Source organism: Syngnathoides biaculeatus, chromosome 2, assembly GCF_019802595.1.
Source record: "Syngnathoides biaculeatus isolate LvHL_M chromosome 2, ASM1980259v1, whole genome shotgun sequence".
NCBI lineage: Eukaryota > Metazoa > Chordata > Actinopteri > Syngnathiformes > Syngnathidae > Syngnathoides > Syngnathoides biaculeatus.
Genome location: NC_084641.1, coordinates 16,797 through 34,304, shown reverse-complemented (window position 1 = coordinate 34,304; position 17,508 = coordinate 16,797). Strand labels below are relative to the sequence as shown.

At 43.2% G+C, this 17,508-nt stretch overlaps 1 protein-coding gene across 1 annotated transcript in view; it reads right to left on the bottom strand.

Moving 5' to 3' along the window:
- Window positions 1–442: 442 nt before the first annotated feature.
- LOC133496092 (dynein axonemal heavy chain 12-like) overlaps window positions 443–17,508 on the bottom strand; it is a 31,588-nt gene continuing 14,522 nt past the window's right edge. Inside the window, exons 43-74 of the mRNA XM_061811323.1 lie at window positions 17,290–17,468; window positions 16,916–17,108; window positions 16,658–16,819; window positions 13,769–13,963; window positions 13,079–13,212; window positions 12,840–13,002; window positions 12,519–12,599; window positions 12,245–12,421; window positions 11,454–11,585; window positions 11,272–11,361; window positions 11,055–11,195; window positions 10,738–10,979; window positions 10,505–10,652; window positions 10,273–10,418; window positions 9,872–10,086; window positions 9,584–9,776; window positions 9,315–9,507; window positions 9,050–9,222; window positions 8,585–8,725; window positions 8,332–8,490; window positions 7,923–8,218; window positions 7,595–7,848; window positions 7,382–7,522; window positions 4,477–4,614; window positions 4,165–4,398; window positions 3,900–4,088; window positions 1,993–2,096; window positions 1,701–1,905; window positions 1,490–1,627; window positions 1,273–1,364; window positions 1,112–1,179; window positions 443–979 (exon numbers count right to left, since the gene is read on the bottom strand). Coding sequence (XP_061667307.1) covers window positions 789–979; window positions 1,112–1,179; window positions 1,273–1,364; window positions 1,490–1,627; window positions 1,701–1,905; window positions 1,993–2,096; window positions 3,900–4,088; window positions 4,165–4,398; window positions 4,477–4,614; window positions 7,382–7,522; window positions 7,595–7,848; window positions 7,923–8,218; window positions 8,332–8,490; window positions 8,585–8,725; window positions 9,050–9,222; window positions 9,315–9,507; window positions 9,584–9,776; window positions 9,872–10,086; window positions 10,273–10,418; window positions 10,505–10,652; window positions 10,738–10,979; window positions 11,055–11,195; window positions 11,272–11,361; window positions 11,454–11,585; window positions 12,245–12,421; window positions 12,519–12,599; window positions 12,840–13,002; window positions 13,079–13,212; window positions 13,769–13,963; window positions 16,658–16,819; window positions 16,916–17,108; window positions 17,290–17,468 — 5,307 coding nt within the window. The 3' untranslated portion in view covers window positions 443–788. The remainder of the gene's footprint in view (window positions 980–1,111; window positions 1,180–1,272; window positions 1,365–1,489; window positions 1,628–1,700; window positions 1,906–1,992; window positions 2,097–3,899; window positions 4,089–4,164; window positions 4,399–4,476; window positions 4,615–7,381; window positions 7,523–7,594; window positions 7,849–7,922; window positions 8,219–8,331; window positions 8,491–8,584; window positions 8,726–9,049; window positions 9,223–9,314; window positions 9,508–9,583; window positions 9,777–9,871; window positions 10,087–10,272; window positions 10,419–10,504; window positions 10,653–10,737; window positions 10,980–11,054; window positions 11,196–11,271; window positions 11,362–11,453; window positions 11,586–12,244; window positions 12,422–12,518; window positions 12,600–12,839; window positions 13,003–13,078; window positions 13,213–13,768; window positions 13,964–16,657; window positions 16,820–16,915; window positions 17,109–17,289; window positions 17,469–17,508) is intronic.

The window sequence follows — 17,508 nt, the reverse complement described above, 5'->3', positions numbered from 1 at the left end:
CAAGATTGCACCTGGTTTTGATCCATTGCTGAAGTTACGCTCAGATCATTTTATACAATTTTAACCAAACGCAAGAATTAAAGTGATAACTTTGTTAGTGCTACAAGACGTTTGGGGAGAATGGTCATACAGTATCATAAGGCGAACACATGATCTAAAAACCAGAGACCCCACAACCCATCGATACTATGAGTTCTTCATGGATTGCTCCTCCTAAACTTGCTAAGTTAAAAGCAAAAACTACTAAATAAAAAAAGGCAAAAGTAGGAGTAGGATTCGTGCCTCTAAACACTGATACCATAAAACACATTTCCCCATTGAAATAAATGAAAACACCCTCGTTTTCCAGCCCCCCGCCCCAAAGAATAAAATTGTTGCAACGTGTTTTTTAATTAACAAATATCAACATACAATATTGTTCTTTATAAAACATACAGTAATATACTATTTAATACTATATAATGTATAAAAAATTAGCACATCAAGATTAATGTAAGTCTCCTGTGTGGGTGCCTTAGTCACTGGAGTCAGGGGAACAGTATAATACAAATAAATAGAAGGACTGCTAAATTCAGTAAGCTGCAGTAATATCGGTCCTCTTTTTGCAGAGGATAAAGACTACATCCCTGTCATTATTGTTACATAGTGTCAAAATGTATTGCTCGTACCCTATTCGGGTTAAAATATTTGTTCCTAATCAACCAATAAAAAAACTACCCAATTATATGAACATATATTGTTGTTTGTATTTGGTTGAAACAATCTGTGATAGCCTGTAACGTGCTTAGTCAGTCGTCAAGCTGACAGAGAAGCGCAACTCCGCGCTTGATCCAGTGCTGAGGGCGCTTGGCAGTCGGCAACAACATTGGTACTACAAAATTGGTGGAGTGTCCTGTTGTAGAGAGAGTGCCCCTCCTCTCGCTGGTCTTGTACAGAGGAGAAACATAGCGACCGTCAGATTCGTCTGGGATGTCTTTTGCTGCGTGGTGGGAGAAAAGAGGCAATGAGGTTATAACATGGAAATGAATCAATCAAAGCAAAAACTGCCATTCAGTTGAGAACTTGGTCTCATGATAAAAAGCGTGGTAAAAACATATAAATGCATACTTACTAGGTTTTATCCAGATAATGGGCACTGTGTCAAATAGGATTTTGGGATATTGCTCATTTAAAACTCCACTGAGGATCAACAAAACGGTGTTTTTTTTCAAGTGGGCATCATGCACTTCAAACAATGATCATTAACGTAAAACCTTCTATGGACAACATTACCTTTCTTTGTCCCATCGAGCCCCATCGAGAAACAGCCCATAAATGTAAACACCATCTTCTGGAGGTGTGTCTGACTGATCAAAAGGAAGAACCTGTAGGATTCAGAACATCACAAAATGATTGGCTCAGAGGTGTCAGTTGAGGTCAAGAAAGGAAGAGCATTTAAGCTCAAAACTGACTGGCTGATAGTGTTAAAGATAAAAAAAAAATGTGAGACCTCAAAGTCAAAGCCCAGCAGGTCAATCGGAACATTGTACTTCCTGGCGTAGTTTTGTGTAGCCCCTGTTAAGAAGGCCTGAGTGAAGAAGAATCCTGACAGCCAGAACACACTGGGCTTACCGTTATTGAACCAGTCCTATATGTAAAGAAAATTTGAGTGAAAACCCAAGTGGATAGGACACCTTCCTGTAGAAACCATTGTGACTCACCTGCAAAAACTTGAGCCTTGCGAGAAAGTCATTAATGTAGCTGCCCAGGGGCTTTAGGCTTGGATACGACCGTTTAGCCCATTGCTCTGGAACTTTGCCCACTGCCAAACTAATTGCAATTCCCTCCAGCTCAGCATCCATTACCACTAAACCCTTGAGGGCCTTGAGCAGATTCTGAAGACTAACACGGATGGTGCTACAAAGCCTTAGATGAAAAACAGGTCAGATTAAGTGGTTGAGATGTGCTTTTTTGTTCCCAACAACAAATTGGAAAAAAAGAGTATGTCCATACGTGTTGTAGCGCTCCATTTCTTGGACAAGCACAGTGTTCATACTCTCCTTGTACATCACCGGGTACTTATTGAGCGATACTTCGATGTCAAAATTATTTGGAATCTGATGAGATTAAAAGTATATGAACATTTTGGGAAAGACATTTAATATAACTCAGTGAACATAGTTTTCAATCCTATCTCCATTCAGTCCCTCAAACAAACAGATACTGTAGCTGTACCTCTACTTGGTTTGTCTTTCAGTTGTATGCTACATCCCTCCTCGAGCCGTTACCTTATCATGGTGGAGGGGTTTGTGTGTCCCTATGAGCCTAAGAGGCAAGTTGTGTGGGGCTTCCTGCTCCTGGTAGGGTCACCCATGGCAACCAGGTCCTCGGTGAGGGTCCAGACGAAGTACGACTCCAAAACCCCTATGATTACTGCAAAAATTGGATCTTGGTTTCCCTTGCCCAGACATGGATCACTCGGGCCCCCCTATGGAGCCAGGCCTGGTGGCCGGGCCTGCACCCATGGGGCTCGGCCAGGCACAGACCTAAAGGGAACATGGGTCCACCTTCCCATGGGCTCACCACCTGTGAGAGGGGCCATAGGGGTCGGGTGCAATGTGAGCTGGGTGGTGGCCAAAGGCGGGGACCTTGTCGATCCGATCCCCAGCTACAGAAACTAGCTCTAGGGACATGGAATGTCACCTCTTTGGCAGGGAAGGAGCACAAGTTGGTGCGTGAGGTCGAGAAGTTCCAACTAGATATAGTCGGACTTGCCTCTACGCACCGCTTGGGCTCTGTCACCACTCCTCTTGAGAGGGGTTGCCCACGGGGAGAGACGCCGAGGTGTGGGTATACTTATTGCCCCACAACTCAGGGCCTGTACGTTGAGGTTTACCCTGGCGGATGAGGGGGTAGCCTCCCTCCGCCTGCAGGTAGGGGGATGAGTCCTGACTGTGGTTTGTGCTTATGCACCAAACAGCAGTTCAGAGTATCCACCCTTTATGGAGTCCTTAGAAGGGGTGCTGGAGAGCACCCCCTATGAGGACTCCATCATTCTGCTGTGGGACTTCAATGCCCATGTGAGAAATGAGAGTGAGACTTGGAAGGGCTGAGTGGTGTTGGATTACTGGACTTCTGTGCTCATCAAGGATTGTCCATAACGAACACCATGTTCAGGCATAAGGGTGTTCAGATGTCCACCTGGCACCAGGAGACCCTAGGTCGTAGTTTGATGATCGACTTTGTGGTCATGTCATCGGACTTGCAACTGCATGTCTTGGAGACTCGGGTGAAGAGAAGGCCGTAGCTATATACTGATCACCACCTGGTGAAGAGTTGGCTCTGATGGTGGGGGAAGATGCCGGTCCGCCGTGGTATTGTGAGGGTCTGCTGGAAACGGCTTGGTAGATTCCCCCTGTCAGAAGAAATATCAACTCCCACGTCCGAAAGAACTTTGATCACATCCCAGAGGAGGTGGTGGACACCGTCCGGCATTTCAGGCTTTCAGCACTATACACAGAGTTGACGGCACACCGCTGACCTCAACTCAGGCTGTTGTGAGTCAGTGGGGAGAATACTTCGAAGAACTCCTCAATTACACCAACATGCCTTCCTATGAGGAATTTGAGTCTCCTGGACGCCTCCGTGGTGAGGTGTTCCGGGCATGTCCCACCGGAAAGAGACCCCGGGGATGACCTATGACACGCTGAAGAGACCACGTCTCTTGGCTGGCTTGGGATCACCTCGGGATCCCTTCGGAGGAGCTGGAAGAAGTGGCTGGGGAAGGAGAAGTGTGGGTATCCCAGCTGAAGCTACTTCCCTGCAACCCGACCCGGAAAAGCGGTAGAAAATGGATGCAAGGATGGTATGCTACAAGTACTTTTAAAAATTAATAAATTAAGAGATAGATTTGATCATACCTTAGTGAGGATATTATTTGCTATGTCATACAGAGCACTGTCACTCCCAGAGCTACCCCCTCCCTTAGATCCTCCTCCCTGGGTGAGAAGCAGTGAATCAAACAACAGCTTAGTCTGCTGCAGGTCCTTCGAAATGTCCACATTTTCATGCATCCCAAATATTTCTGGGTGCTGGCTCATTGGAAGCTCCTGGTATTCAACAAAGCTATTGTTACTGTTGCAAGTCTCACAAGCTAATAACTACCTGGTTGCTTCAATGCTTTACCTTGATAAATCGAAGGTAGTCATCATAAGAGGATTTAGGGGGGGCAACATAATCACCACTTGGTGAGAAAGGATAAGAAGGTTTATCCACAACATCCCTGTTGTAGAAGTCAGCCAATATGGTGTTCAGGAGGCGTCGATCCCAGTTGTCAGTTACGCGGCCTCCATAGTTACACTCTCCAGTCAGGTAAGTTATGGCCTCGAAGGGCACCTCTTCGTATTGATTGATAAACAACTACAGAGAAAGACAAAGGGCACCCATTTAGATGCATGTGATTGTAGAAATTTCTGTTTTGTGACTGGGAATGATTACCTGAAGCTGTCTGATACTTATGTGAAGGTCGGTCTCATTGAAGCCATAAGGAATATTCCAGCCTAATGGACCAAACTTCCTTCTCTCCTGTACAAGTGCATGGAAGAAGCACAGGCCATACAGAAGCTTTTCCCAGACCTAAAAAAAAAAAAAAAACAGTAAAGTTAATGTTTAAGAACTGAATCTATACAGTTGAAGCCAGAAGTTGGCATACATTGTATAAAAACATCCATTTCATTTTTTGCCTCACAATCTGATGGCAAATAAGACTCTCTCTCTTCCGTTTCGGCTCAGTCAGGATCAACAAAATCACTTAATTCTATTAAATACCACAATAATGAGAAAGAGAACTTAAGATAATTTTATGTTAGTTTCTTCAAGGTCAAATGTTTACATACACAAAATGTACCGTGTCTTTAAAGAACATGGGGAAGCACAAAGTCCATGGCTTTGGAAGCTCCTGATAGGTTAACAGACAACATGTGAATTAACTGATAGCACACCTGGGGATGTATATAAGGCCACACCTCAAACACTCTCCTTCCTTGTTTGAAATCATGGGAAAATCAAAAGAAATTGGCCACGAAATGAGAGAAAGAATTGTGCAGCTCCACAAATCTGCCTCATCTTTAGGTGCAATTTCCAGATGCTTAAAGGTGCCAGGCTCATCTCTTCCAACAGTTACTCGCAAGTATAAATATCATGGGAATGTCCTGGGATCACACCACTCAAGAAGGAGACTGTCATGATCCTGCCGCTCCAGCCCGGGCTGTGCGGCTGCGTGCTCGGGCTAAAAAACTCACGCGGCAGTTGGAACTGACCCGCTCTCGAGACACGCCCATGTGTCAGTTTCAACTGACTCTCCGCCTCCTCTCGTTCACGTCGCCATGGAAACGGATCCGCCACCGCGCCATGCCCACGATACAGTTTTGACGGACTCGTTACGGACTCATGCTCACGCGGCAGTTGGAACTGACCCGCTCCCGAGACACGCCCACGTGTCAGTTTCGACTGACTCTCTGCCTACTCTCGTACATGTCACCGTGGAAACGGATCCGTCTCCTCGCCATTCCCACGTAGCTGTGGAAACGGATCCACCTCCTCGCCATTCCCACGTCGAAGTTTTGGCTATTCCGAGCAGAGCTCAAGTGGCAGTGGAGACTGATCCGCCGCCGCCTCACGTTGATGTCCAGGAGGTGGCGACGTCTCCACAGCCACTTCTCGTCCGTGCCCAGGAGTACCAGTGGCGACCGGCCCGCCGCCGCTCCACGCTCCTGCTTCGTCGGCGACTGGTCTGCGGTCGCCCCCCGTTCCTGCTCCGACGGCGACGGGCACGCCCATACGTTCCCTTCCACGAGGAGGTGGTAATGCTGCCTTCTCACGTTCCCGTCCAGGAGGTGGCGACGGTTCCCCAGCCGCCTCACATTGCCGTCCAGGAGGTGGCAATAGCGCCGCTGCCTTCTCACGTTCCCGTCCAGAAGGAGGAGGTGGTGATGCCGCCTTCTCACGTTCCCGTCCAGGAGGTGGCGACGGTTCCCCAGCCGCCTCACGTTCCCGTCCAAGAGGTGGAGATGGCGCCGCCGCCTTCTCACGTTCCCGTCCAGGAGGAGGTCGCGATGTCGCCACCGCCTTTTGACATTCCTGTCCAGGAGGTGGCGACAGTTCCCCAGCCGCTTCACATTCCTGTCCAGAAGTACCAGCGGCGACCGGCCCGCGGCCATCCCACACCCCTGTCTCGACGGCGACAGGAGCTGTGGAGTTCTGTTGAGCCACCCTGGAGCTGGGGAGACTTCGGGATGGCTGTTATGGTGATGGTAGCGGTCATGGCTCTGGTCCTTCTCTCCGTCATCCTCTTTGCTCCTGATGGCTCCCAGCCGCTTCATGACCTGGCCTCGGTGGTGACCAATCCCTGATTGTCTCGCAACCACGGCGTGGGAGGTCTCGTCCGGAGCAGTTGCCTGCCTCGGTCTGGTTCCTGCTTCGCCGTTTGGTTCCTCACTGAGGTCGTCCACCCGAATCGCCCCGTGGGGATCCTGGTGCTTCATGTCCGGGTCGTCGTCCTGACCTGTCCACCCGGACACCTAGTGTTTGGTGGCCTGGATGGCCACCAAACTGGGGTTGTGGTCTGATGAAATTAAAATGGAGCTATTTGGCCATATGGAAAAATGATACATCTGGAGAAAAAAAGGGGGAAGCTTGTAAACCGCAGAATATCATGGCAACTATGAAGCATGGAGGTGGCACCATCATATTGTCGGTCTGTTTTGCTACAGCAGGAACTGGAGCTCTTCATAAAATAGACGCCATCGTGAAGAAAGAATATTACATGGCAACATCTCAAGACATCAGGGAGGGAGCGAAAGACTGGGTGCAAATGGGTCTACCAAATGAACACTGATCCTAAGCATACTGCCAGAATTAAAATTAAATTAAAAAGTGGCTTGAGGATAACAAAGTTAATAACTTGGAGTGGCATAGCCCACATAGCGCTGATCTGAATCCCATTAAAAATTTGTGGGCAGATCTGAATAGCCATGTATGAGCAGGAGGAATGGGCCAGGATTCCAGCAGAGTACTGACAGAAGCTTGTGGAAGGTTATCCAAAAGTCATACAGTTTAAAAGGAAACGCTTTCTCAATGCAAAGCAAATGTACATGAACTTTTGACTTCAAAGGAAATAAAGTAAAGAAATTTGTCTCTCTCAATATTGTGACATTTGACAAAATTAAATAATTTTGCTGATCCTGATTGACCTGAAACAAGTGAGGTATAATTTGATTTGATGATAGACAGCGAGACAAAAAAAAATGAAATCTGTGTTTTTGCACACAGTATGTAAACATTTAGCTTCAACTGTATGTACTACAGTGTGGTCAATTAATTACATCAATTTCCAATAACTCACCAGTTCCTTATTTGTGCAATTATTGAAGAAGTTTTGGTCACTAACAGGATCTGACATGTATGACTGTAGTATGTTCAGTCGAAGTCCTGTTGGAGGCTCGTTAGTCATTTTCACCCCATTCTGCAGAAGGGTCACTGGAAACTGGTGTCACAGAGGGTGGATTTTCAAGGCTTGAACTAGATAAAACAAAGTTGCTGTAACACTGGACTTTACCTTGGGTGAAGGATAGCTTGTGAGCCAAAGTCGGAAGTCTTGGTGGCATGTTGCAGGGCTAAAGTCCTCACAGATCTTCTCCAGGGTGGACATCCAGGACACAGCCAGATGACAATTTTGCAAACACACCCATGTCCCATTCTGCATGGCTGTAGATATCATTTTGGAAGCAATGGGTCCTTGGCCTTGCCCAAGAGAAATGGACTGGAAATTGTTACCACCCATGTCCTTGTCACCTGCAAACTTCAGTAAGCCTGGGAAGTGTTAATGTGACATGAATTTTAGTGTCAGTGTTACATTAAGATTAGATGTAAATTGCAGAACCTACTAGCCATGGGATCAGCACCAGGAGAAAGCACAAACACCAGCGGGATAGTGGCATTAGAGTCCAGGTAGCTCTTGCTTAGGTCAAATGGAGGGGGCTGAACAAAATTTTTCCCAATCTTAGTTATTACATATTTGTTAACAGCTGGCACAATCTTGTCCGGCCTGAGACAGCGGACAATGATCATCTTCTGCAGTTCATTGAGTTTCTCATCCCAAGGCGATGGCAAAGGAACATTGCTTGGGTCTTTACTCTCAAAAATGGGCTTGAAAAGTTCTGGGGTCTCAATGAAACTGTTTCTGTGGAACAAGCACAATCACGATGGAATATTTTTTAAAAAATGTTGAGTAACACTCTTACACTACACCCAATAGAATTCTGAACATTTCAAGAATTGTTTAACATTTCTCACTTCACTCCTTTTAAGCCAGGAAGCTCATTGGCTCGACAAATCTCATCCCAGCTCTTGTCCTGCAGCCAACTAGGATCGGGATTAGCGAGGGTGTTCTGGAGGCCCACACCTCCCGTCATCAAGAAGATCAAGTCAGAGTACTCAATCTCATTTTTTGCACTGGCGGAAATGTTAGTATTAATTTTAATTGCACCGGTCAGAACAATGATCAAAACAAGTCGGTTATCTTCCATAAATGGTTTGTGACACTCACAGAAGCAGATTGCAACAGAGGATAAAGGAAAAAAGAAGTTTATCCTTCTCAAATAGAGAACGACAGACATTGCAAAACAAGTTATAGGTGAAGTGATCAACCAGGTACATGACCCGCTTTTCCAAGATCTTGGACTTCTTACTACAAAAAAAAAAAGAGGTTTCTCAGAAAAATCCAGTTCAATGCTGCCTGTTTTCATGTAGTCAATTGAAAACTTGCAACTGGGCTTTTCAAACTTTAAGTGAAATCACAAGCAACCACTTACTATTTCTTCGCGTCATTATGTTTTAATGTTGCAAGTAATGTTTAACTCCATTCATTGTATCGTATTGTAAACACTAATCCATGATACTGCACGGAAGCATTGTCTTAGTTAACCATTATCTGGCTCTTTAAAAGGCTCATAAATGTCCTTATACGATTCCATGACACTCATAAAAGAATAATGCTGTGTGAATCTCTCACCTGTCTTGGATAGAGTTTATATAAAGGTTGACAAACCAACTGAGAGAGTACTGATACATTGGGTCTATGTTGGTCAGGTCAGCAATGGTGAAGAACAGAACAGAGGAGTGCTTAGCAATTGATCTGTAACACTCTCTAGACTCGGCTATCATGATTTCAGTCTCCTCTGCAATCTGGGTAATTCATGAACACAACACAGTCAGAAAAAATATCACATTAGTAACCCGTAATGAAAGTAATCTTTCATGTCGAGCATAATGCTTGCCTTTTGTTTCTTTGTTATCTCATTGGACATAATCTTTGCAGAATCTAGGACCTGAATAGCACTTTCATCCTCCAAAATGTTTCCCTCTGAGGACGACAGTGTCTCAAGAATCTTGTCTTCCGTTTCCTTTAGTTGCCTGTTATTTGCAGCTGACTGCAAGATGAGTGCATTTCTCTCCTCTTCAAGCTCTGGCCTGCAAAGCAAGTACAGCACAATAAAACTTGAATGAATAGACCAACGATATGAGTGAAAGATCAGTAATGCCCTACCTTTCTTTGGCAACCACAATCCCCAGCAACTGGTCCTCTAAACCTTCTGGGGTGATCATGAAGTTGAGCAAAGACACCTTGGTGGCCAGTTCTGGTAAATAATGAGGGTTCCTCAGCTTCGTAGTGATGTAAAAACGGAATTCAGGGGAGTACTCAATCACGCTCTCCCCGAGTTTTATACATTCCACACCACCTAGGGGGAAAAAAGCATGACTGAAATTATCATTTTTACAGGTTACGTTTGGAATTCCAGATGGCCTTTTGGAAGTTGTGCATCATCATTGGCACCTTGTTTGAAGGTTTGTTTGAGGAGTAGAGGTTCTAGCGAGGGGTCCAACTCTTCTCCTACATTTTCAAGCAGTAAAGGGCTTCCAAACTGAATACAGTTCTCCAAAGTTCTCATATAGTCATCATCTGTTAATTTGATAATGTTCAACTTGTTTTCTTTCTCTGAATTCTTCACCCACTTATTGGCCTGACCCTGGGGGTCAATCATCAGGGGCCTGGAAGAGCAGAGATACATCAAGACAATCCTGGGAATGATTTGAATGTTTCACAAAACCACATTGGAAGAGAAAGGATATTGATCGTCAGATTTTCAACTACTTTAGTAATTGACTGAAGGTAATAGTACTGAAAAATCCCGCCAGTGCATTACCATAGTTTCTAAAAGGCTTCTAAGTTCTCACCATCGACGTGAATTACTGGTAATGACACCATTGTCAATTGAGAAAGAGTCAGTGGGAAGGCCAGCGATGTTCCACCCCCTAATCTTAATAGGATCTCCCAGGGTTTTGCTGAGAGAGAAATCATCTGAAGATGGAATGCTCTTAGACTAGAGCGATAAAAAAAATGACACGGAGAACATGCATATTTGTTTCAAACAAGCGATTGTGTTATTTAAAGCATTCTTAGACTTACTTGACACAAATTGATCCAATGACTGGTGCAGTCCTGTCTAAAGTTTGCAGTGAAAGCGCCCAGGTAGGCCATGACCCCAGCAGAAATAAGGACGTCCCCAGTCAGGTTGTCATATACGTTCTGCAGATCATCAGCAGCCTTCGACCATCTGCGAAAATGGCATTTATTTAGTGGCATATTTCCACCATTACAATTTTTCTCAATATAAAAAAACATGATGATCCATTGATCACCTCATTTTCTCCCCACCCAGACCACCAATAAGTTTCTCAGCTCTCTCCAACTTCTGTTGACACAAATCTCTTTGCGCTTCAAGTTTGGCCTTCTCCTCTGTCTTCTCCTGAGATATTCTTTGCAGGTCAGCCAAACGGTCCATAACCTCCTTTAGTTGGGCTCTCTTCTCTGATAGCGTGGCCATGGCAGCAGCCAGCGTTGCTTGAGCCTCCGCTTGTTTTGCCTTTTTGGGAGCAACAATCTAAACGGAAAGACATTAATATACCTGAAGGCATGAGTGAATAATATTTTAAGTGCAAAAGCAGCAAAGCCACACCTTCACCACCCTGTCATAGGACTCCATTGCTTTGATCCACTTGCAAAGGCCCTCTGCTGCTGAGGAGGCTTTTGCCACCTTAGCAGGGCTGAAGTCAGGATTGGTCATGTAGGTAGAGCGGATTTTCTGCATTGATTCCTCCTGTAATAAAGGCAAGACATCCATAGTAGTTGTTTTTTTCTCAATGCATTGAGAACGATAAATAATAGACACTCACAGGAATATTGTCCTTGTCATATTCTTTTAGATCCCTTAGAAAGTTCATGTCACCCAGTAACTTCTTGCTTGGACCCCAGTAGTCCAAAACCTAAAAAAACAAATGTAATGTTTTAATGCAAATGTTGTTTTTGGGAAGCAAATGCTATTTTTCCAATGAATGATCTTTTAAAAAGGATTAACCTTTTTTCCGGACCCAGCAGGATCAGCAATCTTATCTGGAGCCAATCCTTTCATTACACATACAGCCGACATCACCAGCTTTACTCCATCAGGTGGGTTTTTCATGGACTTCACGACAGTTATGTCAGCAGGCTGCAATCATGAAGTGAAGGTCACTGAGTAGTACCAGGATTTTTCGGCCCGATCGCCGAGTTTAAAAATACAACCAATCGCCAATCTGATAACATGATAGAGCAATCTGTCTACTTAAATAATTTGTTCTTTCACTGTATCTACTTGTGTAGTTAATTGCTCTAAAATTCTTTTACAATGTATCTTTGTTCATTTATTAATGCCAGCGAGGCACAGTGACAGACGGAAAAATATGGTCTTCTATTAGATGGCAGGAAGTATATACATTAATTAATGTATCCACTTTTTATGACATTTTTGCTTGTGGGTGTGCTGTGAGATTTTTTTAAAATTATGAAATATGTGCCTTGGCTCCATATACTTTGGAACTCGCTGCTCTAGTTAGATCATATATTCTAGTCATGTCAAACCAACTTTACCTGACAGAAATAATTGGTGCGAAGTCAATCAGGTGAAATAAATTAAATTACTTCATTGTTATTAATTTACTTCACAAACACCAAAACCTTAGAGCATAGTTTGACATAACGGCTGGAGAAACCCATCAGCATAAAATGCCAATTATCAGCCAGTACTGATCAAACTGATCAGATCGGTGTAAAGTCTCATGAAAAGGTTACGTGCAAGGCAAAAGTTGGCTTTATTTGGAGGGTTCTCACTTTCAAGGTGTTCAAAGCTGCGGTTGCTTCCTCCAGAGCAGGAATGGCCTCAGCCAATTCACTATCACATTCATCCTTCAGCGCTTGAGCCTCAGCGGCTTGAATAGCAGTGGCCTCTTCTTCAACACTCACAAGTTTACTTGTAGCTTCCACCTCAACAGATTCCACCGCAATCACCTACAGGTCATCACAGTAGACTTTGCATGTTTTTGTTGCATTTTCCATGTGATAACATTTAGACAATTGGGAGTTTAATGTTGCACAATGTCTCTACCTTCATCATTTTTTCATTTTCTATCTGTGCCAATTCCAGTTTGGGCTGCAACTCAACCAACTCCAGTTTCATCTCACCAACCTTCAGAGGCAAAATATTAAAGGGGACATCATGGAAAATTGACATTGTAATTGTTTGAATATACTGTACATTGACTCTGATGAGTGCCTTCACACCCACCAGGTGTAAGGTTAAGTGTATTACTTGTAACCTAAAATTTAGTTTTGGAGGAAAACAATGCATAATATATCTATTGGTAAAATTTAAACCATTACATATTTGGGACAGAAACGAAGAAGTAAATCAAACTGTAGCATGTACCTGAGATTCAGCAAAGGCTAATTTTTCCAGACCATTGGTGTATCTCCTCTTTGCCTTCATGACTGCATCTCTTTTCATAGTCAGGAGCTGACTGAAAGCTGCCATCAGCTCCAGATAGGATGTAGGAGTAACATAATTATGGCGCCCTAGCTCAGAGAGAAATCTGCACAGAGAAAAAATGCAAAGAGAAGCCAAAATATAGTATCTCCTCTTACTCTTGTTTTTTTACTAAATCACACCTTGCTGAAAGTTGACTGGCAGAGGTGTGAAATGTTTTGCAGATGGGTATGACCTCCTTCCTCTCGTTGTCTTTCATCTCCAGTGGCTGCAGGAAAGAGTTGGCTACCCGCTCAAGAGCCTCCTCTGGCCAAGGCTGTTAGGGTGTAGTTAAATGGGTAAAATTTTGAACGCAAGTAAGACAAAATAGACACACTCCAACAGCCAACCAAAATGGACAGTTTGCCTCATGTGCCCCCCAAAAAAACAGATATGCACTAAATACACTCTGTATACGGTATATGAGAACCTTTGTGTTCTTTGTGGGTGGCATAGTGTACAGATGGTTAGCACATCTGCCTCACAGTTCTGAGGACCTGGGATGAAATTTGTCCTCGCCTTTGTGGAGTTGGCATGTTCTCCCCATGCCTGAGTGGGGTTTCTGTGGTTACATCAGTTTCCTCCCAGATCCCATGAACATCTCCAAAGGTGTGAATTTGAGCGTGTGTGGTTGTTTTGGCCTGTTAATGACTGGTGACTAGTTTAGGGTGTACCCCGCCTTTCGCTCAGAGACAGCTAGGATAGGCTCTTGTATGCCCACAACCCTTGGGAGGATAAGCAATATGAAAAATGAATGGATGGGTGTGTTCTTTGTGTGACCTTTTTTTCATACATCAGAAATAACAACTTGAGCAATCTTCCACATGTAGTACCTGAAACCAGTTGATGGTGCAACAGTTAATTAGAGACGGAAATTGCCGCAGGCGATTACGAAAAGCTTCGCCAATAGGACTGAAGGCCACAACAATGTGCAGGTTCTGCTTGCAGCGTGCCACAAAGTAGTTAAACAGAGTCAGAGAGCTCAACTCTACGCTCTTGTTCTTCGCTTGGGCAATGGGACGTACAGTCTGAAAATGGGAAAAGAATGAGATTGAAAATATAAAAGCAGAGTTGATGTTAATCCTGAACGCCATACATGATAGTCCAGCTGGCTAAGAGACACACAGAGATGAACACAAGAAGCACTTTCCAACACACAGTACAGTAATACATATGGTGCAGTGCTGTGAAAAAGTATTTGCCCCCATCTTGATTTCTTGTTCTTGGATTTTATTCTTCAAAACTAATTGTTTTGGATCATGTAGACAATTGTATTATTTTACAAAATTTTACAAAAACCTCCCGAGGAAATATCAGATGCAGGTTTTACGGTATGAGTTTATATGCATCCATTCATTATTTTTTATTTATCTTTTTTATACACCTTCTGAGCTTGTATCTGGTCTAAAGTAAAAAAAAATGTTAGATCACGGTGAGTTAACAATGAGTTAAATTTCAGTGGCCACAACCAGGCCTGATTACCGACAAATTTGTTGACTCAAGAAATCACAACTCATACCTGTTAGATACACTAGCATACAGGAAAAGAATAAATGCCATAATTTGGAGACATTGATTGACAAATGAGAAAAATATGTGATGAATCTATGATTCTGGAAAACGTAACAAAGCCATTTCAAACGATTTGGGACTCCGGCAATCCAGTCCAAATTACTGTGCTCAATTTCAGACAACTGGTGACACTTTCCTAGGAATGGTCAGTGAACCAACATTTTTCCTAGTCTGAAATGTTGACTCATCCAGGAGATCACAAAAGAACCCAGAACATTTAAATAATTGCTAGCTTCACCAATGTCAGGTGAGGTTAGTGTTTATGACACAACCGCAAACATTGGGCAAACTTGCATTATTGGAGACTTCCAAGGGGAAAATGATACACATATGACTAACCCCCTCCCCCCCTAAAAAAAAAAAAAAAAAAAAACCCACTTTTGACTTTTGGAGAAATAAAATACATGTTGAACCATTTTGCAAGTTGGCAAACATGACGGTGGCAGTGTCAGAGTCTGGAACTCCTTTTCTGCCTCAGGATGTGGGTAAGGTAAATTTCTTTCAGTGTGCCACAGCGTGTCATCTCAGATGAATGCACATATATGTTTGGCACAATTTTTACACAGGATGCCCTTCCTGACACAACCCTTCTCAGGGAGTGGAGGCCCCAGTGGGATATGAACCCACAACCCCTGGTTTACCAAACCAGTGCTGTAACCACTGAGCTATGGGGCCTTTGCCTTGGGACATGGGTGACTTGCTTTAATAAATGTAACAGTGAATTCTGCCAGAAAATTGTGCAGGTAAACCCCTGGCCACCAGTTCGTGCAATCATACTGAAGCGTTCTTGAGCAGATGAACAGGAACCCATATCATATCAGCAAGTCCACCTCTGAATTACAAAAATGCAAATAAAATAAAGGTGTGGGATGTTAAAATTAAAGGCTGGACCTACCTTGCTAAAAAATTTCTATAGAAATTTTGTATAAATCTGTAGAATTCTATAGAATTTGGCTAGAAAAATTTGTTCTATAGCACTTTGGCTGTGAATTTCTATACAATTTATATAGAACAAAATGTTTCTGTAAAAATTCTATAGAAAGCTTCAAGAACAGAAAATGTCACAGTGTTTGATCTCAGATTTCTATAAAATTTGTACCGAAAATAATTTCTGTAGAACAATTTTAGAGCAACATCAGAGTTAATACACATGGTGAAGTCGCATAATAAAATGCATCAAGTATTTGTTACAATATATAAATATTGTCATGGCTATGCAAATTTCAAAATAGGGAAAGTCATATAAGACAAGCGACTATCATAAAGCCTACATCTTGAAAAATCGGAAACCAGCTGTCAATGTGTTGAAGAGGGCACAACGTTCACAAACCTTCAATCAGTATCAACCAATTGCCCAACAGACCAAGAAGTCATCTGACCAAATCCAGATTTTAACCATTATTCCACAGTTTTAAAGTTGCGGGTTGTGAAAACCACTCAACTGGATTTGCTCCCATTACATCTTGTGTACCAACATGACCAACAAAAATAAACAGCTGACATGTTTTTATTCAAGTTCGAGTATTAAAGTTTCCAGAGGTAACGTCCCAACTGTTCTCTGGGGATAGGGTTGCATGTTTCGCCTGCCAGCAGGTGGCGGTGAGTTGTATGCTAATGCAGTTGACTGAAGGAGAAGAAGAACTCTGCGCGTGGACATATGGATTTGCTAGCTGTTTTTGTTTTTGTTATTTCCTGCTGTGAAGGCAATAAATTAACATTTTCCACACACCACGTGATGCGTCTGTCGTGACCTATAGGTTAGAGTTATAACTCAAATTGAGATGCTTTGGTATGACCTTGAATGGGCAGCTCATGCGCTGAAACCTTTCAATATAACTGAAGTAAAAAAAGAAAAAGGCAAAAGCTAGTCTGCCAAAATTTCTGCAACAGCGTTGCAAAAGACTCATCTGAAATCACAAAGGTTTGATTTCAATTATTGGCAACCCGTTATTATATTCAGGAGGCTATTACCTCTTCAAAGAGGTAGTCCCAGTTAGATTTGTATTAAAACCATAATTTATGAACTGCATTTTATATTTGTTTTGGTTGTCTTTGTGATATATTGAAATTGGTCTTTTGATAGGAAACATTTCAGTGTAGTAAATACACAGCAAATGCACCGTACAAAATGAAAGATTTTAGTGTCATACCTCAATGATATCCTGTTTCTCATCCATTGCAAACATATTGGGCACCTCTCCTGTGTTCAGGACACTGTTTACATCTTCAAGAAAAGCTTCATCTTTAATCTGAGCATCAGTGAGCAAAAAAACTATTCTTTGACCCTTCACCCCTGCATCCTTGAGCAGTTTCTGTAATATGATGTTAAAATGTGTTACATTACACCGAAAGAAGAAATGAAAAAAAAAACCACTTTTGTTAATGCAGATAACAAGCACAAGACTGACCTTCAGGTCATCCCTCCACTCAACCATGCCATAGCTCTTTGAAATCTCAGGCTGGAAAAGGTTCATCTGGGCGATGAACGTGGCCAAACGAGTGATGGACTGGCGTCCACTCCCTCCCACACCTACTAACAAGGCATTCCCTCCTGGCTGCTTCAAAACACGACTTATGCGGGAAAGGTGCTCCAAGACATAGCTAAATCAGACATATTTTTCATTGCGATGATGCTGTTAATGCGATTTAGATGTGCATTCATCAAATATAGTTTCGTTGTGTTTTTTTCCAAGAAAAAGGACCCTAAAAATACTACATGAATGAAAATGTAATACAATACTGTACATCCTTGAGTTCAATTATTTACTGGATTGTGATTTACCGGAAGATGACAAGATACATGCGACTCTTGTTCATCTGGTTGTATTCAACAAGACATCCCTCCACCACCTCAGCGAAGCTTTCTACGGACGGCACCTCGGCATACAAGCGATCATCAGCCTCGAGGTCAGGATTCATGTAATCACCAAACAGCAGAGTCTGCATGTCTTGCTCAACCAACTGCGAATAAAAAATAAAAATTAAAATCGCAATAAGCATG